This window comes from Benincasa hispida, chromosome 4, assembly GCF_009727055.1.
Source record: "Benincasa hispida cultivar B227 chromosome 4, ASM972705v1, whole genome shotgun sequence".
NCBI classification, from domain to species: Eukaryota; Viridiplantae; Streptophyta; class Magnoliopsida; order Cucurbitales; family Cucurbitaceae; genus Benincasa; species Benincasa hispida.
The window spans coordinates 24188890-24214947 of NC_052352.1; the positions used below are offsets into that span (position 1 = coordinate 24188890).

At 32.1% G+C, this 26058-nt stretch overlaps 2 protein-coding genes and 1 non-coding gene across 4 annotated transcripts; all 3 read left to right on the forward strand.

Annotated features, from left to right (window-relative positions):
- Positions 1-1995: 1995 nt before the first annotated feature.
- Positions 1996-7202, forward strand: LOC120075711 (DEAD-box ATP-dependent RNA helicase 15). 2 transcript variants are annotated; one of them, XM_039029333.1, is made up of 12 exons: positions 1996-2150; positions 2282-2400; positions 2683-2783; positions 3607-3779; positions 3896-4127; positions 4319-4437; positions 4997-5053; positions 5134-5318; positions 5699-5843; positions 5927-6010; positions 6086-6149; positions 6699-7202. In XM_039029333.1, exons 2-12 carry the CDS (start codon positions 2288-2290, stop codon positions 6707-6709), a joined length of 1284 nt encoding a protein of 427 aa, XP_038885261.1. In that variant the 5' UTR covers positions 1996-2150; positions 2282-2287; the 3' UTR covers positions 6710-7202. The 2 variants fall into 2 exon arrangements, with proteins under 2 accessions (XP_038885261.1, XP_038885262.1); XM_039029334.1 differs by having other exon boundaries at positions 2286-2400.
- A 2932-nt stretch (positions 7203-10134) lies between these two features.
- LOC120076596 lies at positions 10135-11360 on the forward strand. The gene has a single exon (XM_039030471.1). It carries the CDS (start codon positions 10374-10376, stop codon positions 11220-11222), a length of 849 nt encoding a protein of 282 aa, XP_038886399.1. The 5' UTR covers positions 10135-10373; the 3' UTR covers positions 11223-11360.
- A 3822-nt stretch (positions 11361-15182) lies between these two features.
- Positions 15183-15256, forward strand: TRNAG-UCC. Its single transcript has one exon. It is a non-coding gene; the product is annotated as a tRNA-Gly (tRNA).
- Positions 15257-26058: the final 10802 nt, after the last annotated feature.

Below are 26058 nucleotides of genomic sequence, written 5' to 3' on the forward strand. Positions count from 1 at the left end.
TACATGGTAGTGACAAATTTTGTATTATATATTGTTCGACGAGATTTTCATAGAAATTTGATTTGTTGAATTTGAATTTGTATTAATTTCAATATGGCGAGTAAAATCTCTAATATTTGACCATTTGATACTCCACCTCGAAAGGCAATATTTGATCATTGAGATTGTTGATCTTATTGGATGATTGGCTTTTGGCTTGTTAATCGGGTTCGATTGACCCCTAGCTTGTTAATCGGGTTGGATAGGTCTTCGACTTTTTGGGTTTGAAAGTTTCCCAATCTTCAAAGATTCATGAGAGTTATATTATTAAGGGCTACTTCAATCTATTGGTTCTAAGATCTTCAAATTTTTAATGTTCAAATACTCGAGGCTTTATGAGAATCATATTACAAGCTTCAATTTTTGGAATTTTAAATGTCAACGTCTGGAGTTATATTTTTTGTAGATTATCAGAGCTTGACAGGAGTTATATTTTTTGTAGATCATCAGAGCTTGACAGGAGTTATATTTTGCAGGTCTTCAAATCTTGATATAAGTTATATTGATAAGATATTTGGAACTTTAAAGCTTTACGAACTCGATAGTTTTGGTTTTGAAAACTTTAGAGATCGAGAGCTTCGATTTTCACTTCAAAGCTTGAGAGCTTTAGTTCTTCAGTCTTCAATTCTTTCGAACTTCATCTTGGGTTTAGTGCCTCGGTGCTTTTGCATTGAGAACTTGATGCCTCTATGTATAGAGGTTTTCTATTGACCTTTTATGGGTTTGGGCCCAAACTTTTTATTTGGCCCAACTTTCACAACGACCTTTTTAATTATGTTGGATTTTGGATCCAATGGACTTCAATTATTCGACTCGATTCAATCTATAATTTCCACAATAGACTTGGCTGCGAGGACGTGACAACATGTGATTAGTTGAAATTTATAGTTCAACATATACAATTCGACACATAAACCAATGCGTCGAAATTTGTCATTCGTCGTAATACGATTTTTTTAACTTCATAGTTCAATAATATTTATCTGGAACAAATTTTAAAGTTCACCAGTAAGAACAATACTTTTCAAATAACATGAGTGTGTTTGAAGTCTGTCCAAGGTTCATCGATATCTTGTATAACTTAATTTTTCTAACCTATGTTTTAATTAGATAGATATATTTGTTTTTCTCAACCACTTTCAATGTCTTATGATACCTCATAGGATCAAATACATGGGCATAGTTCATGGTTATGAACAATCATGTCCCACAACATTTTGTTCATTCACACATGATAGTAGCGATTCAACATTTTTATAAAAAAATATTTAAACTATTTTCATCTTTAATAAAAAAAAAAATGTATACAAGTGGTATACAACTACGGACTCTAATTTTAATGACATGTCATATTTGTCAATCGCATCAACATCGTTGCTTACAAAATCATACAAAATGCCCATATTGCCTAGTTCGAAGCATTCTTTATTAATTATTTGAACCACACAAAAATATACAACACTTCAAATTTTTATATTTAAAAACAATAATACGTCAAAACAAGATTATTTCAATTAATATAAACTAAAAACTCTCACCAAAGATATTAGAGATTCAAATTTCATATATTGTGGAAAATCCAACCACCATCCTCTAATTAGTAATTAAAAAATATATATATCACCTAAAAAAACGGAAAACAAAGATAATATATATATATATATATAATGAAATGAAAATATGATAACCTCTAATTAGTAATTTAAAAAAATATCACCTAAAAAAACGAAAAACAAAGATAGTATATATAATGAAATGAAAATATGATAATAGTTCAGTGGGGACTATCACATTTATCTAATAAATAATTAATTTTTGCCCACTAGCTGTCATATTAAAAGGCGAAGTTATCGTTAAAGACATGGTAAATAGAGGTAGGCGGCAAGGGTACTTTGGGTAATTCATATAAGTATTCCGCCCTTATAATGGGGCTTTTTATTTTTCGGAACCCTAATAATCCCCTTCCGCTCTTCCGCTCTTCCGCTCTTCCGCTCTACGATCTTTCGAAAGCCAGGTCTTAACAATTTCTCTCCGGCTAACTTAGTTTTCCTTTGCAGACTTTTTGTAATCGCTTCCCTAACTCTGAAGTTCAGTTCTTAGCAGGCTAGCAGGTAATCTCAATCACTCTGTTAGAACCCATAATTTCTTTTTCCTTTCTGTTCTAAACCCTAGTTTTGATACTGGGTCGGATTTACTTTCTGTGAACTCGAAATTCAATTTGTTTTCTGGGTTTTATGTGTAGGAAGAAATGGGAGAAACAAGGGACAACGAATACGAGGAAGAGCTCCTCGACTACGAAGAAGAGGAAGAGAAGGCCCCCGATTCCGTTGGAGCTAAAGTCAACGGTGAAGCTGGAAAGAAGTGAGTGGTCTTCTTTTGCACCATCTTTTGCTTTGTTATTTATAGATTTGTTTATGGGTAACTCATGGTTCGATGTTTCACCAAGGTTTCTTGGACGCCTGTTATGAAATAATTTGAGATTTGGTAGTAATTTTATCCATTTGGTTTAGTTTGGAGTTAAGGAGGTTGGAACAAGTAGTTGTTTGAGCTTGGAGTGAACTTAAATGAGATGATTTCTTCTTCATACTACATGTTTCTTGCAAAATTTAGATTTTGACCTTCTTTCATTGGCTTCGCTCTCAGGGGTTATGTTGGAATTCATAGTTCGGGATTCAGAGACTTCCTATTGAAGCCAGAGCTTCTCCGTGCTATTGTTGACTCTGGATTTGAGCACCCATCTGAAGGCAAATTTCTAATATTTATTCGCAATTGTTGGATCTTAAACCAAAGTGACCATTTAAATTAAACTGGCACAATTACTCTTAAGTTTTTTATTAGTAGGATTTTAAAGAAACATCGTTAAGTTTGTACAGACAGATGCAGTAGCAAACTAACCTGCAGTAAACGTCTGTGGAGTCTGGTTTCATTTTGGAGTTCCGGGGTTTTGTATAGGAATTATCAACTTATCATGCCTTAAATTGGACAGAGTTAATTTAATTGAGTGTTGCTTTGGTATATTTTACGAAGGGTTTTTAGTTCATTAAGGGGTTTTTAATTTAATCGAGTGTTGCTTTCATATATTTTACGAAGGGGTTTTTAGTTCATCAAGGAAACCTACCATGTTTATCAGTTCTTACTATGCACAGTTTTTGATGTGTTCATAACATTAATTTAATGTTTCCTTGAGAACACATGATGCTATAAATCCATAACTGTGCTTCAAATAGAGAGAAAATCATAGGTTTCATGAGCAATATAATTTGCACAGATTGACGCACACTAATACTTCAACTTGGAATGCTGGTCTTTCTTGGTTATGATATTTCTATATGTTCTCATTGCTCATATGTCCTCAATGCTTTATTATTACTTGCTCTTCATAATGGCCCGTCTTAGATGTTTATATCAGTTGTTTAATGGTTTGCAGGTAATAAATTAATATCATAATCTTGATTTCGGAGCAATATATATGGTTTGATAAACCTTTCACATAAAAGGATCGGAGACGTTATAATTTACTTACCAACGGTTCATTTGGTTCGATCCTTTTCTTTGGTTCTTCATCAGTTCAACATGAATGTATTCCCCAAGCTATCCTCGGCATGGATGTTATTTGTCAAGCTAAATCTGGTATGGGTAAAACTGCTGTTTTTGTTCTGTCAACACTGCAGCAGATTGACCCTGTTGCTGGTCAAGTTTCTGCCCTAGTTCTGTGCCATACTAGGGAGCTTGCATACCAGGTGCGTAGATGTGATGCATGTCTTTTTAAATCTGGATGCTCTTGAAGCATATATAGTATTTAATTCCTTGCAATATATGTATATCTAGCCCTGACACTTTTCTTATACCCTTTTAGATCTGTCATGAGTTCGAAAGGTTCAGCACTTATCTTCCGGATCTGAAGGTTGCTGTCTTCTATGGTGGAGTGAATATTAAAATTCACAAAGATCTTCTGAAAAATGAATGTCCTCATATTGTTGTTGGAACACCCGGAAGGATACTGGCATTGTCAAGAGATAAAGACCTATCCCTGAAGAACGTCCGGCATTTTATCTTGGATGAGTGTGATAAGATGCTTGAGTCACTTGGTATATTTTCTTTTAACAATCGTTTGCTCTTCAAAGTTTTGTTGGATTCTCAACTTTATAATAAGTTATTTCAAGTTCCATACTTTCTTCCCTTCATCCTGGTCCTTTAATTTCTCATGGGCTACTTTTAAATACATGTATATTTTGGTATTAGCATATTTTCTTATTGTGCCCCTACATGTGGTCTGCAGATATGCGGAGGGATGTACAGGAGATTTTCAAGATGACTCCTCACGACAAACAAGTTATGATGTTTTCTGCAACACTCAGCAAAGAAATCCGCCCAGTTTGCAAGAAGTTTATGCAAGATGTAATGTCCCACAGCTAGTAAACCTTGAATTTAGAAGTTTTTTTCCCTTTAAATTGCACTTTCTCCTAGAGTTTTGCAAATTGTGGTTCATACGGTCGGGTTTCCTACTTTCTTGTCATTGAAGGGGGGTCTGTTTTAGTACTATCTTTATCCGCTGTCACGTACAGCTTGTTTAGGAATTAACTAGTGAAGTGGAGGGAGTCATAGTTGGTTATACTGTTTAGTGGTTCTGAAGTAGTTGGTGATTGAAACTCACTTCTTTCTTCTACTCTCCATTGTGTGTCACTTGTTATTTTTTATTGGGTTATGGTTGTTGGATTCTGGTTTCAACTTCCAACTGTGGGGTCAGGAGTGTCCAAGTTAGGGGACAAGAAAGAAAGTTTCCTTTCAGATTTTTGTGTATTAGTGTAATTGTCTGCATCTGCGGCATTTCTTGGTGTATCTGCAAGGGGAGGCAGAACAGTTGGACCACAATGTTGATTCATGGGATGAACGTGCTCTTTCATTTCCTTCATCTTGAGGAAGTATTATGATTTACCGTGACGTTTATTCCTTTCAGCCAATGGAAATATATGTAGACGACGAGGCAAAACTGACATTGCATGGTCTTGTCCAGGTACATGGTTGTTGACACTGTATTAGCTGTGAATATATTGTCTTTTTCCCTTACCTTAAAAGTTGTTTTTGGAATGTCAGCACTACATCAAATTGAGCGAGATGGAGAAGAATCGAAAGTTGAATGACCTCCTTGATGCATTGGACTTCAATCAAGTGGTTATTTTTGTTAAAAGTGTTAATAGGGCAGCTGAGCTGGATAAGTTGTTGGTGGAGTGTAATTTTCCCTCGATATGCATCCACTCTGGCATGTCTCAGGAAGAGAGGTAGGTCTGACATTGTTTCTTCAGTTTCAAAATTTTCATATTCGTTTCTGCCTTGGTATATTGATTTTCCCTTATTAATGTTCAACTAATGGGTATGTTTAGATGTTGATCTTCAATTTTTTGAGGATAGCTATGGACCAATGGTATAGTTACTGAAGTGGTGTTGTTTATGTTTGACATTTGATTGCTGCTTCATGTTCTTATCCTTGTTTATTTATCTTTAAATTTGAATTCTCTAGATGTGGAACTATAGTCCCTGCAAACTGTTATACTTTATTAACGTTCTTTGGTAGGAAGCTGTGAAATTGCCCATTTCATTTGTTATTTAGTGGTTGATCTTTCATGAGATCAATGACTAATATGGAAAGATGATGTGCCAGGTTGACTCGATACAAGGGTTTTAAGGAAGGACATAAGCGGATTCTTGTGGCTACAGATTTGGTTGGTCGTGGAATTGACATTGAACGTGTGAACATTGTTATCAATTATGATATGCCAGATTCTGCTGATACTTATCTGCACAGGGTAAAGTGGATCATGCCTACTTTGATTTTCATTATATATAAATTGTGCTTCCCGGCTGTATAATTAGTTTGAATATCTTACAGGTTGGCAGAGCTGGTAGATTTGGCACCAAAGGGCTTGCTATTACTTTCGTATCATCTGCAGCTGATTCTGATGTCCTCAATAATGTATGTAATTTCTGCTTGTTATTTAGTGTGGCCGTTATATGGGTGTTTTCTTAGTTTTTTTTTGGTTATTGCCAGGTTCAAGAAAGGTTTGAAGTCGATATTAAGGAGCTTCCAGAGCAGATTGATACATCCACATACAGTACGTTTCTTTTTTTTTCCCCCTTTTATGAGATTATTTTCCTTTATGAACCCCAGTTTCTCGAAGCTGTGAAATTTCCTTTGTTTAATACTATTTATCATCATTCATTTTACTTTTTCCCCTGTTCAAAATGAATTGGATTAACTTTTTGCTCATTTAGATGTGGTTTTTTAATGGGCAAACCTGGGTATCTTTTTATTATGTAGTTGTCATTTGTCAGTCAGTTGCAGTTGATTTTTAATGGTAAAATTCAAAGTAACGGCTGGTTTACAGAAACATGTTGATGATTATATTTTCTGTCAATGCATTCTTTTCTCTGTTGGTCCGGTCTGTTGTCCACTCAGTTGCATTAGTTCTATATCCAAGTTTTTAGGATTTTGGAGGACTATTTTATCATCTGGCGGCATCTTGTAATTCTGAAAGCTCCACGTGCTTTTAGATACAGAATGTGTCCAACTATTATTAGACCATGGGGGCAATAGGGTCTTCCATCTGTTTATACGTTATTCGTACTGGTTAAAGCCAATATCTTGCTCTTTTTGGTTGCAGTGCCATCATAGATGTAGAGATCTTCAGCATAGAATATCAGCTACCCAAGTTGGTGAGGGTGGTTCACATGTCATTGTGGTTTGATTTTGATTCGAACTAAAAATGGATGAAAGCCACTGCGCACTAGCTTTGATGTGAGTGAGGGCAAATGGTGTATGCTCTAAATGTGGTGGTGTACGCTGCCATTTGAGTTTATTGTATTCTAATTGCTGGGGCTGTCTTGCATGGGAAGTCTTTTTATTATGCACATTTTATTCTGAATCACGAATGATAGAAATGATGTAATACTTTAGATATCCCTTCTCTGCAAGACTAACAATTACGGTAGACTGTTGGGTAGTATTTGCAGTGATTTTTATTAGATTCGTTATGTGAACTCATTTCACTTAGTTCCATAGCCTACCTGTGTTCTCTTGTCTCACTGCCCTATTGCAGATGTTTTGATGTGGATTTTTCTGAAGCGTTATATTATGCGGAAATAAAAAAAAGATCAAGTTTTGGGAATGAGATGCTTATAAATCAGATAACTGAAATTGAGATGCGGTTTGTGTTAGGTTTACCCATGCATGCGATCCTAGAATCTCTCTTAGTATTTTTCAGTTTTCAATTGACTTTTATTAAGCTCCCATTTGATAATGTTTCCCATTTCCGTTTCTTGGTTTTTAATAACCAGAAACAAGAATATGTCGACTATTTCTGTTTTTGGCGCATGTATGTTATATAACATCCATTGATAAGTTGGTAGGTTAGTTTGAGCTGATAAAATGGATGAATGTTTGTTCCATCTTAAATATGGTGTGACATTGAGTGATTGAGGATCTCTGTCAAGATGAATGAATTGTTTTTCTTATTTGTCGGTTTTAAAATAGAATTTTATGTTCTCTAATATTTTATATCTTAGAGTGCATGGTTATTGAGATTTAATCTAAAAATGGTAAATTTAATACTGCATAAATAGGCTGTATAAAATAAATCCAGACAAGGTCATTAACTACCAAGGTTTGTAAAATAAAGTATCTTGTATTTAAAATGGTTTAAATTATCTCTAGATTAAGGTAGATGAGCAATCCTTTGCGAAGAAATTCTTGAACGAATAAAGTCCATGAATCATTCTTATAAAAAAACTTGTCTGGTCTACTACCAGGTTGAAGAAGCATCATCGGTATCTCGATGCTACACATAATAAATAATTTGACCAGCAATCTCCCTCCATGGATTTTTAGGGCGTCTATACAAGTCTTCTAGTTTCTCTTTCCAACAGACTAAGAGACCCCTCATCTCCGACCTCTTTTCATGTGCCTCCTCAAATGATGTCGTTTTACAAACATTTAATTTTGTTTTTCATTTAATATTCAAGATTTATAGTCAAAATCACATTTAGTTTTATTGTTTTCACATTTGACATCAAAAGTTGTGCCCAATATATCCCAAGACTTTTTATTTGGACTCTTATAAGTCTCTTAAATATGTTCCATATCTACTCTATCTCAGAAATTAAAAAAACAAGTTTAAAAATTTAGACCAAAAAAAAAAAAAAAAACTCTAATTGTACCTTATTATTATTATTGTTATTAATTAATTTGTTGTTAATAGATACATTAATCTTAAAAGTGTACTTATTAGATATGAAGTTAAATTTGATGTCTAATATAACATTTAATTTTTAACATTTTCAAATATGTTAAGAATCTATTACATACAAAAATTGAAAAATTCAAGAACATGCGAGACTTTTATTTAATTTTCTTTTTTGAGTTCAAAGATCATTTACAAACACAAACTTAAAAGCTCATATACTATATTTTTATTTTTATATAAATTTGTGTCCCATGATATGAAATCTTAGATCTACCACTATTTACGATGTCTCAACTCATTCCATTCACAACTTTCCAAACAAATAACTCCTAAAGTCTATAGGTTAACCTTGTAATTAATCAATTTTCAGAACGAAAGGTATCTAATTTTTCATAATGTTTATTATTGTTTTTATTAGTACACGAAAAGGGTTGAAAAAAATTCGAACCTCCGACGTCAAATGACGTTCATACCAATCTCGGTCGAGGGGTTCTTTTTTGAGCATAGATAAACATTATAGGGAAATTAAACACCGTTCATCGGTAAACTTTTTTGGCTTAATTTTTAACTTCAACATAGGAAGTTTTTCACTCATAAATGTGAAATGCTTAAACGGAAGCTAAACGTGGAGTTTCTATGTATGGTCTTGATCGACTAAATATCACACGTAAATATGAAAGAATAAAAGGAAGCTGAACTGTGCTTTTATTTTATTTCATTTTTTTATCAATTTTTTTAATACAAAACAAATGTTCAATTATACACCTTTATTCCCTCTAATATCTATTTGATTCTTCCACATTTTGAAAGTGTTTACTAAATTTTGAATTTTAAATCGAATGTTTAATTAGTATTTTAATTTTAAAATGACATTCAATTTTGTATTTAATAAATGTTTTATATATTAATTTTTCAAGAGATTAATTGATAATTTAATTATAAATTTAAATCTTATGATCACTAAGGTTCTTTTCGGTAACTATTTGGATTTTAGCTTTTAGTTTTTAAAAAATTAAACCTATAGATACATTTTTCGCCTCTAAATTTTTTGTTTTTTTTCCTTTTATCTACTTTTTACTATTATTTAGAAAAGAATCAAGTCAAGTTTTGAAAATTAAGAAAAGTAGTTTTTACTTGTTCGTTATTTGTAGAATTTAACTATGAATTCAACTTTTTTATTTAAGAAAGTTACAAACCATTATAAGAAATTGAGAAGAAATATGCTAAATCTAAAAATAAAAAATAAAAAAGTTCAAACGGTGCCTAACTTTTAATTTTTTTTTTTTTAATAGTCCTGTAATTCTTATTTTTATTTTTTGAATATGTCAAAAACCTATTAGACAAAATTAAAAGTTTAGAGATATATAAATATTTTAAAAAATTTAATTAACACAAAATTGAAAATTCAAAAACAAAATAAATACAAACATAGAAAATTTAAACTACAAACAAATTTTAATAGTAAAACCCGTTTAAAGAAACATTTATCGTAAAACACAAAGTTAAAATATTTTTGTGAATTTATTTGGTGGAAACTCCAAACCCAAAATTGCATGTAGGTATATAATCCAAAACTCTCTTTTTTGTATTTTCCAAATAAACTATACATCAATATTGAAGAATCTAGTCAAAATTTGAAAAGAAATGAGTTCATAATTTTTTTTTTTGACAGACTTCATAATAAAACATTTATTTATTCATTTTTTTCCTTTCCTTTTTATATCAAATCAACTTCATAATCCACACAAAACCCAACAACGCAACACACTGATAATCAAACTTTTGAAAAGGCTTAAAAAATAAAGTTCATTAAATAGAAAAAAAAGCTCAAGTTAGTAATGTTGTGTTCTTTAAAAAAAACCCCCCAACAAAACCAAAGATGGAAAAGAAGCACCTTTCTGCTTCTTCATCAAAAATGGCAGTAAAAAAACCCAGTCTCTTTTTCATCTACATTTCCTCAGTTGGCTCATTGCTCTAATTGGTTAATTTACACTTCTCCCATTAAATCCTTTCAACTGCCAAATACCCCCCAAAAAAAAAACTCAAAAAATCCTCTGTTTTCTTCTCTGTTTCTTCTACTCAAAAACCGCCATTGAAATGACCTCCATAAGCTTACAAGAGCTCCATCTTTACCACTCCATTGACAGAGAAATCTTCTCCCGTTTGCTCATCAAGCTCTCTCGAGACCCCGCTCAGTCCCTCCTAATCATCTCTCTTTGGCTATGGCTCGAAGAACAGGGCTTCACCAATTTCATTTTCAGAATCATGCCTCTCTCCGACCCTTTATTGAATTTTCTAGCCAATGAAGCTGTTTTCTGTCTCAGCTGCTTAGATTCCAACAATCACGCCACCGGGCCCCACCCCACCGTACTTCCTGCCACCTCGACGGCGGCCGGAAGAGAAATTCCGGTTGAGATGTTCATCCAAAACCGTTTCAGGGCAATCAGTGGGGTGAAGTACTTTCTCACTCATGTTTGTGCTCGGATTTTCACAGACATTTTGGAGATTGTTTTGGGTAGAACTAATTCTCAATCGAATGAGGCTTTAGTGATTCATGGGTTCCCACATCCGATCTTTGGTTCGATCACAATTATCCCCAAATCCTTGGACCAAAATTTTCCGACCGGCGGGCTGTGGGGGTGGCCGTCCGCAGACGGCGGAATGTCGGAAGACGATCGGACTCTGTTTCTTACATTTTCACGAGGTTTTCCGGTGACGGCGGAGGAAGTGAAGGGGCTTTTTGCAGAGGCATTTGGAGACTGTGTTGAGAGTATTCAAATGGAGGAAGTTCCGGCCGGCGAGCAGCCGCTGTATGCTCGAATGATGATGAATTCGGTGGTCGCCGTCGATCAGATTCTCGACGGGAAACGAATTGCTAAGTTTCGTATTAATGGGAAACACATTTGGGCTCGAAAGTATGAGCGGAGATCGGAGTTATTGATATGAAACAGAACAACCCATTTCGGAAAAAATGAACATCTTTGTGGGTTTTGAACAAAAATGCCAACTTTGTAGTTTAACTTAAACAATTTTCACAAATTTCTTCTTGTGCGTGTGTGTGTTTTTGGTCTCCTTATGTTTCATGCTGGCTTTGATTTACTACAAAACTACACATGTTTTTCTATAGCTTGACTTTTACATTCTCTAATAATTTAACATTCTCAACTTTACCTACAGATCATTCGTTAATTTAGAGATGATAATTGGTGACTTATTTACTAAGTCACGTTCGTACATTACGAACTTTTTGTTTTATTTGTGATATTCTCTTGATTGTGTTGGGTATATAAAGCTTGAATTCAATGGAGGAAAGAAGGGATTTATAGTACCTATTTAATGACTAATATTTGGAATAAGAATCTCTCTGAACATTTTTTTTAGTACAAGAAGAAGAGAAAAAGGAGACATTTTTGCTTTCTTCGTAAAAAGAAAAAAGTTGTCAGATTTATAGTAGTGGTCGAAGATTTGAACGGTTTAGAAGGCAGGTAAGACATTACAAATCTTGCTACAATGTTTTTTTTTTCCCTTTCAACCATAATGTTCTTACAAAGGTCATTGAACAATACAACAATTTCCTTGCTGCTTCCAAAATGGTTTTGTATAATAACCTTTTGGGTTTACATTGCGCAAAAGCTTAGGAACCTTGTACATGCCACTTCCCTATAAAGTGATCAACTTTTTTTAAAGTTCTCGAAATAATGAATGGTCAATCTATTTTACCATTCGATCGCAAATCACTTTCATTTCTTCATCTCTTCACCGTATAGTATTTTGATTTGAGTTCTCACTATTGTTAACTTCCATCTCGAGATGGTTTTAATAAAAACCGAATCACGACTCACAATGTCACCTAACAATTTTGAACTATTACATATATGACATTTATAGACATCTGTATCCACTAATTATAATTAGGGACATGACACATTTTTAAATTTAAACTACTCATCTCTAAGCGTTAATTTATTTATTTTTAGTTTCAATTTACTTTTTCATATTTTAATTACTTTTTCTAATCATATATTTTTACATTGGTTAATTTTGGTTAAATGACCACTTCAGAGGATACTGGAGAGAGAACAAAGTTAGATCTAAACCAAATAAAAAAGAAAATGCACTAAATTCAGCATTTACTCTCCCTTTTTTTTTTTTCTTTTTTCTTTTTAAAAAAATTAAATATGGTGAAAGGGAGAAAGTTAAACTTGGAAGGCAATTGAATAAAAGGCTAAGTTATAGAAAACGCTCTTATTAAACTTTCAAAGCTTTCAATAAAATTCTTATACTTACAAAGAAAAAAAAAAAAAAAAAAACATTTACAGCAAGTTTTTGAATGGAAATCGTTTCAAAAATACCAATAAACTTTAAAAATTTCATAATACCTTAAATTTTGGGTGTAACTATTCTCTTGCGTGTACCACATGGCACTTTTATTTTATTTTATTTTTTGTTTTTTTTATAATGATTTTTTATTTTTTTTATTGGGTGTAAAGGGTAGGATGTTGCACTTAATCATTTTTCTTTTAAAAATGAAAAATTGGGGACAACTGAAAGCACCCTCATTTGTGCATCCCAAACTGTACCTAATAAAATATTGTTACGTGGTAATTTGATTTTTTCAATATTATTTTTATGATTTTTTTTTTTTGTGTGTAAAGAAGAGGGGAGCATAGTAATTGGGTGTATGCCTAATCATTGCTTCTAAAAATATTCTTAAAGTTTCAAATATTGCATTAATACTTTTAATCTTTAATAAAGTTTAAAAAAGTTGGTATTCTCATTTTATGAGGAAAATTTGTCAAAAACTTCAAATAAATATACTTTTCATTTACTTTTAAACGTTTCAAAACTTTCATTAAAGTTATCTTGAGTTAAAAAATAACAAATTAAAAAAAATTCATACAATTTTTCTCATTTAGAAATAACTAAATATGATGATTCACTACTTCAAGTTAAAATATAAAATTCCATAAATTTCTAAAATCAAGATCTCCTCTTAAAACTGTCAAATGATGAAAGAATATCATATCTTCAATCTATCATGGAGAACATTTAAAACTGAGCATAGTAAATAAACAAATTGAACATTAAAAAAATTTAAAAGTATTATTAAAATTTTTGAAAGTTAAAAATATATATTTTTTAAAATAAATTAACAAGTTAAAGGATATTTTCTATAATTTAACTTTTAAAAAAATCCGTTTTTCCATAGCAAAAGAGAAAGATAACTACATGTAGTAAAGAAAAATCTAAAATGAAGAACGAAACAAGTGAAGTAAACATACATACAATATAATACATTAATAAAGAAGAAAACAACATTCTAAATATGTTATTCACTATTTTTCAGATTCTAAATTCGAATGCTGAGAAATAATATTTGAATAATACAACCAAAATATGTTTAAGAATTAAATCGAGAGAGAGAGGGTACTGCGAAATTGAATCTTCCAATTTTGCTCTGTTAAACTTGAAGAAAAATTAGGAGAATGGGAGTGGAAAAAGAAGTTGGAAGAAACTCAAAATCATTTTCTAGATAAGTAGGGCAAGCTTCTAATCGTAGTGGTACAAATGATCCTAAATTTTATCCTTTTTTTTAAAAAAAAAAACCGTTTTCAAATATTTATAAATATATCAAAATTTCACAGTTTACCTGCGACAGGCCGCGAGATCGTGATAGATTGTCTATCCATGTCATGATAGACACATATAGTCTATCGTAGTCTATTGCAATCTATTAATTTGTAAATATTTTCAGCAGTTTTGTCATTTAAAATAATTTTCCTTAAAAAATATATATATCTTTTATTATTATTTTTTCAAAAATTGTAATATTAACTTTATCTTTTATAAATGTTTCAAAACTACTATAGTTGTAGAAAATTGTTCGAATGTTGATTTTTCAAAAAGTACAACTGCTAATAATTATTTTATAAGGTACATCAGTCTCAAACGGAGCCTAAGTCGGGTTGGTTGGAGGTCGTTTTTCTTTTTCTTTTTGAATAAGTATATAAATAATACATATATGCTAAAATCATGTTTATTATATAAAAATAAGTTATTCACAGCCACATCTTTTTCTCTCAACAAAAGCTTTTTAAATATTTCCAAATGTTTTCTCTTTTCCTTTTTTTTTTCTTTTTCTTTTGTTTTTCATTTTGTATACAATTTATTTAGAATATAATTAATTAATTGATTAATTAACTAATTATATTAATTTAACAAAATCAATATAATTACTTATTTTAATAAATTAATAACAATCTACAAAAGTGTTTCCTTAATTTATTTTTACAAATAAAAAACTAATTTTAATCTTAGTTATTTTAACTTAGTATAAGTATTATTTTTTAATACTACTTTTAAGTAATTGTACAATTAAAATTATTTTATTATTAATTAATCTATTAAAACTATATGGGACTATCAAGGCTAATTTCATAGGATAAATACAAACATAATTTGTTATTTGCAAATCCTAACAACATTCCATGCACAATCAAATATAACAATTTTTTCTAGCAATTTTATATGAAGACATGTTATTTTCATACTTTTTTATCAGACATCTATAGAAATTTAAACCAAACGTCCCTATGAATCAAGTTGTTAATTGGTAGTTATTTAACGTTTAACCATGGAAAAGATACAACCATTTTTATCGTGGTTAATTGGCAATAAAATATACTTTTTAAACTTTTGTATATGACTTACTATTTTATAAAATAGTTTATTAATTATTTTAGCAATAAACTTTATCCTTTTTAATTATACTGTTTTTTTTTTTAATTTTATAAAAGATTTTAATTATGCCAAATTGTTAACGCTATTATTACAGATCACAAATGAGAAAAGAGTTATTGGGTATAGAGTTGCAGAAAATTAGTATTTGTTTGTAAACAACAGCAAGCGGTTTTGTAGTCCAACGGTTAGGATAATTGCCTTCCAAGCAATAGACCCGGGTTCGACTCCCGGCAAACGCATTATTTTTTTTCTATTTTTTAAATTTATAAGTATTTATATACCATTTTGAGTGTTTTTAAAATTTGGTTCATTTTAATACTTATATTTTCAAAGTATTCATTTTAATCTTATACTTTTAAGAAGCAATCATATTGATTTCTATTTATAAAATTTCTCACCATAAATTTTAAGGAAAAAAATTTAATTTACATCCCTAAATTTTAGATTTTAGAGTTATATCAATTTAAATTCTGAATTTTTGTATGTATCAATTAACACTCTCGTTCAGATTTATATAATTTGAAAAGTATAGTGTGAAATATATAATTATTTCAGTTATACTACTAAATAGTTAAATTTAGAGTCTTTCTTAGAATTTCACTTGAAAATCGCTATGTATTCATTTCTTACACGTGTTAGACTTATTGAAATGTTGGATCAAGAAAATAAATTATTATAATTGATTTATGGGCGGTTTTGAAGAAAATCTTAATTGAGATTCTAAATTGATTCACTTTTGAAAGTTTTGGAGTTTAATTGATAAAATTATTAGTTTCTCACTACATTTATCCAATGGAAAGTAACGAAAAGAGTAAATTGATGCACTTTTGAAAGTTTAGAGTTTAAATTGATACAATTATTAGTTTATAGTTTAAATTAATGCAGCCTCCAAAGTTTAGGAGTGCAAAATTATATTTTTCATAAACTTTATAGGTGTTAAAGAAAATCATGGTTTATGGTTTTTCCTAGTTAGTATTTGCCTTTTCTATTATTCTCCTTTCAGGTAGCATCCTATTGTATTCTTGGAGTCTATTTATTCTTTATTTCATTTTATTCTGGTTTAGGACATACAACCCAACAAACTCCGACTTGGACTAAAACTCCAATGGATAAATGTTAAGTTTAATGAGAGAAAACAAAAAGAATAAATACAATAAACTAGGGCATCAGATACCCATTATTTCTCCCACTTGCCTTAGTTTTAAGTATCTCGTAGTCTTAGTCTCACTAGGTGACTCTCGAACACTTTAGCCGAGAGGGCCTTTGTAAATGTATCTGTGTGACAATCACGTCTCCTCGGTGTACGTACTTAGCTTCTATGGTGGATTCAGCAATACAACTTTGCTTGATACTCCTCCATATTATAGCTCCTCTGTTCAGAGTGAATACTGACCCTAAAGTAGATTTCCTAAAATCTAAATAGCTCTGAAAGTCAGAATCAGTGTATCTAGTAAGGATCAAATCCTTAGCACCATACACGAGCATATAGTCCCTCGTTCTCCAAAGATATTTTAGGATGTTTTTAACAGTAGTCCAATGATCATATCCAGGATTGGACTGATATCTGGTGACAATTCCAACTGCAAAACATTTGTCGGGACGAGTACATAGTATGACATACATTAAGCTCCCTATTGCTGATGTATGTGGAATTCGTTTGATATCCTCAACTTCTTTAGGTGTTTTAGAACTTTGTTCCTTTAGACAGATGAATTCCACGTTTGAAAGGCAATATTCCTTTCTTGGAACTTTGCATTTTATATCTAGACAATATCTTGTCTATTTAAGATGCCTAAAATAATGCTAAAGTTCTGTTCTTTCGATTCTGAACTATTTGGATCCCAAGAACATACTGCGCTTCACCCAAATCTTTCATTTGAAATTGCATAGCAAGCCATCTCTTGACATTAGCTAGAAATTCTACTTCAGTTCCTATGAGTAGAATATAAGTAGAATTTCATCAACACATAGAACTAGAAAAGCAACATTTTTGTTAATGATTTTCTTGTAAACACAAGGTTCATCAAAATTTTGTTCAAAGGCATAAGATTTGATCATAGTGTCAAATCTTATATTCCAGGATCGAGACGCTTGTTTCAATCCATAAATGGATTGATTAATCTTGCAAAACTTTTGGTCTTGACCTCGTTCAATAAACCCTTATGGTTGAGACATATAAATACTCTTCTCAAGATAGCCATTTAAGAAGGCTGTCTTGACATCTATTTTCCAGATTTCATAATCATAAAATATAGCTATGGACAAAAGTATTCTAATAGACTTCATTATGACAACCGGAGAGAAGGTTTCTTCATATTCCACTCCCTCTCTTTGGGTAAACCCTTTTGCTATAAGCCTAACTTTGTAGGTTTGTACCTTTCTAGCTTGGTCTCATTTTCTCTTCTAGATCCACTTGAAACCGATGGGTTTTACCCTTTCAGGTTGATCTACAAGGTCCCAGACGGAATTGAAGTACATCAACTCTATTTCAAAGTCCATAGCTTTAATCCTCTGGTCCTTATCCAGATCTTCCATTGCTTGTTTAAAAGTTAATGGATCCTCTTAGCCATCATCTGGTATGATGACTTGAGTTTCATTAAACCCCATATACCAGTCAGGTTATTGTATAATCCTCCCACCATGTTGAGGCACTCTCAACTCTTGAGAAGGATGTGAAGTACCAGTTTCATCAATAACTCTTGTTGATGGACCTACTCGATAAACAACTCTTGTCGATGCATCTGTGATTTCTCTGGTCATTTCATCTATTACTAGCCTACTGCAATGTTGGTGATTCTTGATGTGGTCTTCCTTTAGGAATGTTATATTTGTCGATATAAATACCTTATCTTCCTGAGGATTATAAAAGGAACCACCTTTTGTCTCTTTAGGGTAACCTATAAATAGGTATACCTTTGAACGACGTTCCAACTTCTTAGGATTTTGCACCAACACATGTGCTGGGTATCCCTAGATTCTGAAGTGACGTAAACTACCTTTTTTAGAGAACCATGTTCAATATATATACTGTAGTCTAAACTGCATAACTCCAGAAAGAATTTGATAGATGAGTATAATTCATCATCGAACGAACCATGTCTAACAAGATTCTATTTCTCCTTTCTGCCACACCATTTTGTTGAGGTGTGCCAAGTGCTGTGAGTTGCGACTGGATTTCGTGTTCTATAAATTAGTCATGGAATATCAAGTCCATATACTCACCACCTCGATCTGATCGAAATATTTTGAGTTTTTTACCTAATTGGTTCTCAACTTCTACCTTGTATTCCTTGAACTTTTCAAGTATATCAGACTTATGATGCATTAGATAAATATAGCCATACCTTGAATAATCATCGAGGAAGCTGATGAAATATTCATACCCTCCTCTAGCTTTAACATTCATTGGACCACAAAGGTCTGAATGTATCAACTCCAAGGGTTCTTTGGCTTTAAGACCTTTTCCAGAGAAAGATCTTTTAGTCATTTTACCCTCAAGACAAGATTCACATGGCGGTAATGAATTATCTTCAAACTGATTTAGGCGACCATTCTTAACCAATCTTTCAATCCTAGTGAGATTGATGTGACCAAGTCTCAAGTGCCAAAGATAATTTTCCTTTTCTTATTTTGAGTCTCAACTATTTTAAACATCTATATGTTCAAAATGACTTTTATCTCAGTGAATTTTAACATGTACAAGTTATTTTCTAATTTTGTGAAACAAATATTAATATCTTTCGAAGCAATGAACACTTCATTATTTTCAAAAGAAATTTTTTAATTTAGTTCCAGCAAACATGAGACGGATATTAAATTCCTTTAAGTAAAATGTAACTATTTCCTATAATAACTTCATATCTCCCATTGTTTTAGCTAAAATAACTTCCCCGGTCCCTACCTTAAAGGTCGCTTTGCCTTCTGTAAGTTGTCTCAAGGAACTTGTTTCCTGAGAGAAAATACAGATATGATCAGTGGCACCTGAATCTATTATCTAGGTCTTTTTATCGTTTTCCACTAAGCATGTTTCAATGACTAGTAAATCGCTTTTACTCCGTCGTTCGTATTTTTCATTCTTATTTTTATTGTTTAAAACTTTAGATGAGTTGGGAGATAGAAGACAATCCTCTGTTAAAACTTATTTTGAATCATCATTTGTTAGTAATTTGCATGTTTAATTGTTATTACCGTTAACTAAAGCAGAAGCGAGTTTTTTAGAAGAATTCGACATGCTGAAATTTTAAACATATTCTTATTAGTAAATTGCAACTAAATCCAAATCAAGTTTTATCAAAAAGTAATAATGTACTTGTAATCATTATTTATTTGCAATGATACTATAGTGAGCCAGAATAAGTGCTACTGAGGGACAATCAAATACTCCTTCACTAAAGCAAGACATTCTTGACTAAATACTATCTCCAGAATAATTCATATTTCGATAGTCATTTAGTTACCATTTTCAGTAAAAAACTTACTAACGATTAATAACTTTTGTAAGTGTGACCCGCCATTTTATGATCTTATAGAAAAATATGAACATGCCTCGAATTGGAAGACAATGTTCAAGATAGAACTATCAGACTCTATTCATCTGAAGCTTGGGTTGTTCCAAATCCTATGTTACAACCCTCCGTAGGGATCGTTGCAGTTAACAGCTAGCTAGTGTCGCCTAAAACTATAGCAAGCGCAACATAGGAATCTCACAATTCAAACTAATGGAGGAGACCGTAGTGAAGGAACTCGATTTATAGAGAACCTATGAGCGGAAGTGGATCGCCTAAATCCCATTTCGATTGAAACAAATTTTTACAGTAAATCGGTACATATTATGCATCATAACATAAATTATAGCATGCTTTTGAATAAGAAACAAGGTTCAAGAGATTATATATTTGAAGAACTCTTTTTCACATAAATTCCTCAAACTAACTCGAACTCCTCGAACAATCACGAACCCTTCGAATAGTAGCCAAACTCGAACCACAACGGAGAAGGACACTACCACTTGATGACCTTGGTATTCTCGGTGTGAGAACCCAAGAGTGGTGGGCTCTGGCTATTTTGGTTAGGAGGGAGTTTTTTATTTGGAGGAGGAAGACGAATGAGGAAGGACAAGCTATTGCATAGCAAAATGATTCAATCGTGTAGACTAAGAGTTTATCGCATAGGCTCTTTATTTCGTGTAGAAGACTTAGGAAGAAGAAGAAAACTGTTTTTCTTTTTATTACATTTTCCATAAAAAAAACCACTAACCTCCCACCAAGGTGGTTAGAGAGAAAAATGGATAATTATAAAATAATTAATAATTATAAATAAATATCTTAACCAACTTATCATATTATATTTATAACCTATAGTTTTAATATTTCATCATATACAATATAAACTATAGTTATTTTCTCTATTTTATGGCATTTAATATAGATCATATTTATATTAAATTTAAGAACTATGAATCTCATTCATAGAAAATATATTTGAATCACATTCAAATATTTATTCCTCCAATTAGAAAATAATGTATCAAATACATTATATCAATTATATCATATATAATTAAATTCTCTCTTATTAATTTGAACATTTCAAATTAGCCCAAAACCTGATTCTCAACTAAATCCTTTTGAGCTACCAAGGGGATCTTATAGACCTGTAGCTTGAAGCTTCAACTGTACGTGAATAATTAATTAAACTCTTTAATTACATTATCCACCATCCGTTAATTGTCGGACACTTCATTAAAGACTGGCAGCTACACTCTTCGTACTACAGATATATTTATGTGTCCATTGGATATAATCAATCAACAACACGATGACCCTTCAAAAATTTCTTGTAAGTACAGCTGGGCCAAATTACCGTTTTGCCTTTTTAGTTACATCTAACTCCTTAAGTACCACTGATCCCTCTAATGAACAATAGATCATAGTCCCACTATGACTAAACTCCTCTCAGGCCAAGAAAGGGTGTGGCGCCACATTGTTCAAAACCCAGAATCAGTCCTTAAAGGAGCAATTTATCTACTTACCCTTGCTTCGGGGAAGGAGTGAATTCCTTCTTGTGTAGCTGAGTTTCCAACTCCCCAATCGGACGAATCCTCAGAATGGTAGGCTTGCTGAGTCGGCGATCTGACCATTCTCACCCATATAAATCAAAGGACCGCCTTCATAGGCAGGATTTTACAATTCACTCAGGATTAAGGTCATGTTACCAATGGTCATCCTAGTGAAATGAAAGTCTCTATTATGAACGATGTTATATAATGAGACTAAACATTTTGTGGTCCGGTCTTATACAAACTCCTTTGTATAGAATATCCCCGCTCGCGTGTCTAATATATGAATGATCAGGATCAGAACATTTGTTGCACTTTACAACATTTGTAACATCTATAAAGCATGCCATACTCGTAGTGTCACCAGGATAAAGTGTCCAGCCTTATCCATATACTACAGACCATTTAGGTTATCACTTAAACATGATCCACCTGTATGTCTCCACATACATGTTTAAGTTATAATAATAATCGTGGATGTTAGTTTATTGGTTTGTAGTAAATGCAACTAAAATATCATATATTTCATAGACAAAGTGAATAAAATATCAAATATTATTAACCACAGAAATATTTGTTCATACAAGGTTTAATAACTATAAGACCCTACGAGATTTAGGGCATCAACCCCAACATGTAGGATATGTTGACACTTTTTTTTTCACCCACTTACTATGAAATACTTCCCTCATTCACCTTGTTATTGACCCATGCAAACACTTTTCAAATGAAGCAGTCACGCTAAAAGCGACCTGAAGCCAAGCATGCATCTCACGATGTGGACTCTTGACTACGTGAGAGCTAAAAACGATATATCGAATATATCGTTAATCTCCCACTTAAGTGTTCTAAATATTTGGGTATACTTTTACTAAAGTTTGTTCCAATTAATAAAACAACCTAAGTCTAGGTGTTTATCCAAGTATAATGTTTATATTTGGATTTAACCTACAATGTCTAGGTGATAAACCGATTTTAAAGCCTCATATCGCTCACGTATTGCTCATAAAACTAGTTAACAATGCTTAATTATTCGACCATAATCTCTAGATAAGAGGTGTTCCGTAGACCGTCAACTTAAATACCTCCAGCCTTAGACAGGATTATATACCGGTTGAGTTTGTTACCCAAGTTTTATAAGAAAACGACCTATTTTAACTATTAAAACAAGTGGTTAACCTATGTGAGCATGCAACTTATCTTTGTTATGAATTTTAATGTCTAAACTATAACTTATAAAACTCTAGACGTGCTTTTGCATCCATAACATACATAAAAAATCTCATGATTTAATATAATATTTATATTAAAATAATTGAAACCCTAAACATGCATACTATATATTATAACATCTTATAACATACTTTCAATACATGTAACATGCTTCCTATGGTGGGATTTTAAATATACATGACATACTATATGCATATACAAGATTCATTTAATTATAACATGCATCATATGTATAAAAATTAAACACAAATTGATATAGTTTAGTTTTGGCATTCTCAAGCAAACAAAGGTCTAATTATTACAATAATAAAAAAAACTGGCCCTAAAACACTTTTGGACCGCTCAAACCGTCCTGAACTGGACTCGAACCTCTCGAACCGGACCTCTAATTCTCAATATTGGGCTGAATCGGGAAAAAATCGTCGAGTACCATCAAGCATCGAGTATGGCATCGAGCATCGAGTACCATCGTGCATCAAGTATTTATCAAAATACCATCGAGTAAATGCCATTGAGTACCATCAAGTATTTACCAAAATACCATCGGGTATGGCATCGTTAATCGAGTATTTACAAAAATACCATCAAGTATGAAGAACAGTGGCTAAAAGACCAGTTTCTGCTACTCAACCTTCTACACTTCTTTCTTCAATTACAACCTAATTTCAACTCCAATGACTCTAATTGAATTATATAAACTTAATCACACATTAAGTCCCATCAATCTAGAGCCAATTACAAGAATTACAACATAACTAAAGAGAATTTAATGCCAAAACTCAGAAAAACCGTATCAGTTCATCATTTTCCATACAACTTACGAAAAAACACCCACCAAGCAAAAATTAACTCGAATTGAATCTTATATGATACTCTGATACCCATTGTTGGAATACAGAAATAAGCAGCTGAAGAAAAAAAGATCATTAAGCATTCTAATTCTTTAATTTTAACATCAAAATAAGAATGTTCACAGGGTATTAAGAAGGTTTCAACATATACCTTTGAAGATTTTCTTCAAACACAAATTTGAGCTGCAATCTTCTCCAATTGAAGTCGTGGACTACCAAGAGATATTCTCTACTATTCTCAGTCTTGAATTTGATGGTGGAACGCACAATTGAGCTAAATTTGTGAAGGTTTTGGTGTGAGTTTTAAGAGAGGGGGAAAAAACAATTTCTGCAGAAACTAGTTTTCAACGGTCTCCATTACTTTTAATTAGCCAAAATTGAGGAGTTTTATCCTTTTTCTTCATGCAACCACTATGGAGACTGATGATGCCATTTCAAATGGACAAGATGAAGTGGGTAAGGTGTGTAAATTAGGAAGAATCCACCTCCTACTTAGAGAAGATTGGATGTTTCCACTAAGAACTCAATTTCCAATTTTAATTAATTCAAAAATAACTAAAATCTTATTTAATTAATTTAAAATTTCAAAAACCAATTTCTCAAATTGAATTAAAATTGAAAATTAATTTGATTTTAATTAAACAAATTTAATTAATTAAATAATAATTTAATAAAAAATATTAAATTAATCACACGCCTAATTTTAAATATGAATCATATTCATGTAATTAATATCTAAATCAATATTTAAATATTATAAACTCTCCAATTTCGTTTAATTTCGATAAATTAAACCTTAATTAATTATATCAAATATAATTATACAAACCCTAATTTGAATTTGAACTATTCAAATTCAAACTATAAATTCAATTTGAACATTTCTAATTGAAATTCAATTTGAATACTTCAAATTGATATCATCCCAAATTCATTCAATTTAATAATTCAAGGTGTTTATGTTTTACGAGCTAGTAGAGGGACCTTATGGACCTGCAGATCATGAGCTCCAACGATTCGAGATTAACTGGCTAGAACTCTTTAGACCGAATTAATCAATATTCGTTAACTATCGAGTCACACCACTATAGCTCGAGAGTTGCACTCTCCTCACTGTAGATATATTTGTATCCACTTGATTTAACCATAATTAGTAAGTCGACCCTTCACAGGTTGTTCGTAATAACAGTTGGGTCAAATGTTGTTTTACCCCTGAAATTACGTCTTACTCCTTAAAGTTCCACTGATCCTCTAATGAACAATTCGTTTGTGATCCAATCACTAAACAAGATCCCTCTTGGGTGAATGAGAGGGTGGAGCCCCTTGTTCAAGACCTGAATTCAGCACTTAAGAGAACAACTTTCCTTCTATTCCTAAATCGGGTAGGTGTGAATTTCTTTTTGCACCCTATGTCACCAACTATCTACCCGGGGTTATCCCCAAGCTGGGAGGCTTATTGAGCAGTGTTGTTGGACTACTCTCACCTATGCAAATCAAAGGATAATCCCGAATAAATAGGAGTTCGTAGTTAGCTCATAATTAAGATCGAGTTACCTAGGTCATCTAAGCGAAATAGTCAGTCTTAAACACTAAACAACATTATAAAGTAAGAGTGACTTATTTCTTGATACGATCTTATGCAAACTCATTGCATAGGATACCCCCACTCTTCATGTCAATATATAAAAGAATCAGGATCACTTTGTTTGTAGCAACAGATTGTAACAACTACATAATAGACCGCATCCGATAATGTTACCAGAATAAGGCACCCAACCTTATTCGTATACTATAGACGATTTTGGTTATTTACTCGAACTTGATCCATCTTTATGTCTCCGCATAAAGTTCAAGTATTCATATAAAAACCATGGATCTTAGTTTATTGGATTTAGTCTTTACAAGTACAATTTACAAATTAAAAAACAACTTTATTGAAAAAATGTTGAATAACATCTCTATTGATAATAGAAAATGTTTAACTCTACAAACTAAGAGTTTTAGGACATACAACCCAACACTCTGCTCCTTAGATCAGCACCAAGGGCTCTCTTCTCCTTAGATCAACCACACATTCTCAGACCAAATTGTTCATGATAATCGTGTGAAATCAACGCGAAATTAGCATGATTTAGGGATTTTGTTACACATATTTGGTCCAGCCAAACCGGTTAAGCTCATTTAGATTGGTTCAGTTCAGTCATATCAGTTTGATTTGGTTTGGTTCATCTACTTAATTGATTCTATTGCTTAGTCCTCTACTTTTCGTTCAAGGACTTCAGCTCTATTTTTCACGTCTCTATTTAGTTTTCAGATCTTCCAAGGTCTCTATTCCATTTTCAAATTGGTTATTCGTGGGTTCTATTTTCAGATCTTTATGTAGGTCTCTATTTTCAGCTTAGAAGTTCATGGGTTATGTTTTTAGATCTTTATGTAGATCTTGATGGGATGAAAACCCTAATGCATTGGAAGAATACACAAAGGACCATTACTCGTTATTAATTTTAGGTATTCTAAAATACCAATACACTGGAAAATTCCATAATAATTAGAGAGACCAAAAGCAAAATTCAGCCTATTGTAAAATTAGATCTTCGGTTAAGCATGCTTTAAATTGAAACTACAGAAAAGGGTAACAATTCTTACTTTCTTTAATGACTCAAACGAAATGGCCAACTCTCCCTTTGATTGAAATCAACACCAACACAAGAGTTACCTTCCTATCCTCTGGGAACTCTTAAGGTGAAATTGGTTTGTGGGAACCAATTGAATTTGGAATAAGTTTATAGAAGGAAGTATTTTCAAATAAGGTTCGGAACTATGAGTAATCTTAGTTGTAAGTTGAATCTGGATTCTAGGGGTGAAAAAGGGACCCGAGGAGCTACTAGAGTGAAAAGTT

What these genes read in the sequence shown, in the direction of transcription:
- LOC120076596 (XM_039030471.1), top strand. Translation starts at nt 10,374, where the DNA reads ATGACCTCCATAAGCTTACAAGAGCTCCATCTTTACCACTCCATTGAC.
- LOC120075711 (XM_039029333.1), top strand. Translation starts at nt 2,288, where the DNA reads ATGGGAGAAACAAGGGACAACGAATACGAGGAAGAGCTCCTCGACTAC. An exon ending in GCAAGAAGTTTATGCAAGAT is followed by an intron (nt 4,438 to 4,996) that starts GTAATGTCCCAC and finishes TATTCCTTTCAG; the next exon opens with CCAATGGAAATATATGTAGA. An exon ending in ATTCTGATGTCCTCAATAAT is followed by an intron (nt 6,011 to 6,085) that starts GTATGTAATTTC and finishes GGTTATTGCCAG; the next exon opens with GTTCAAGAAAGGTTTGAAGT.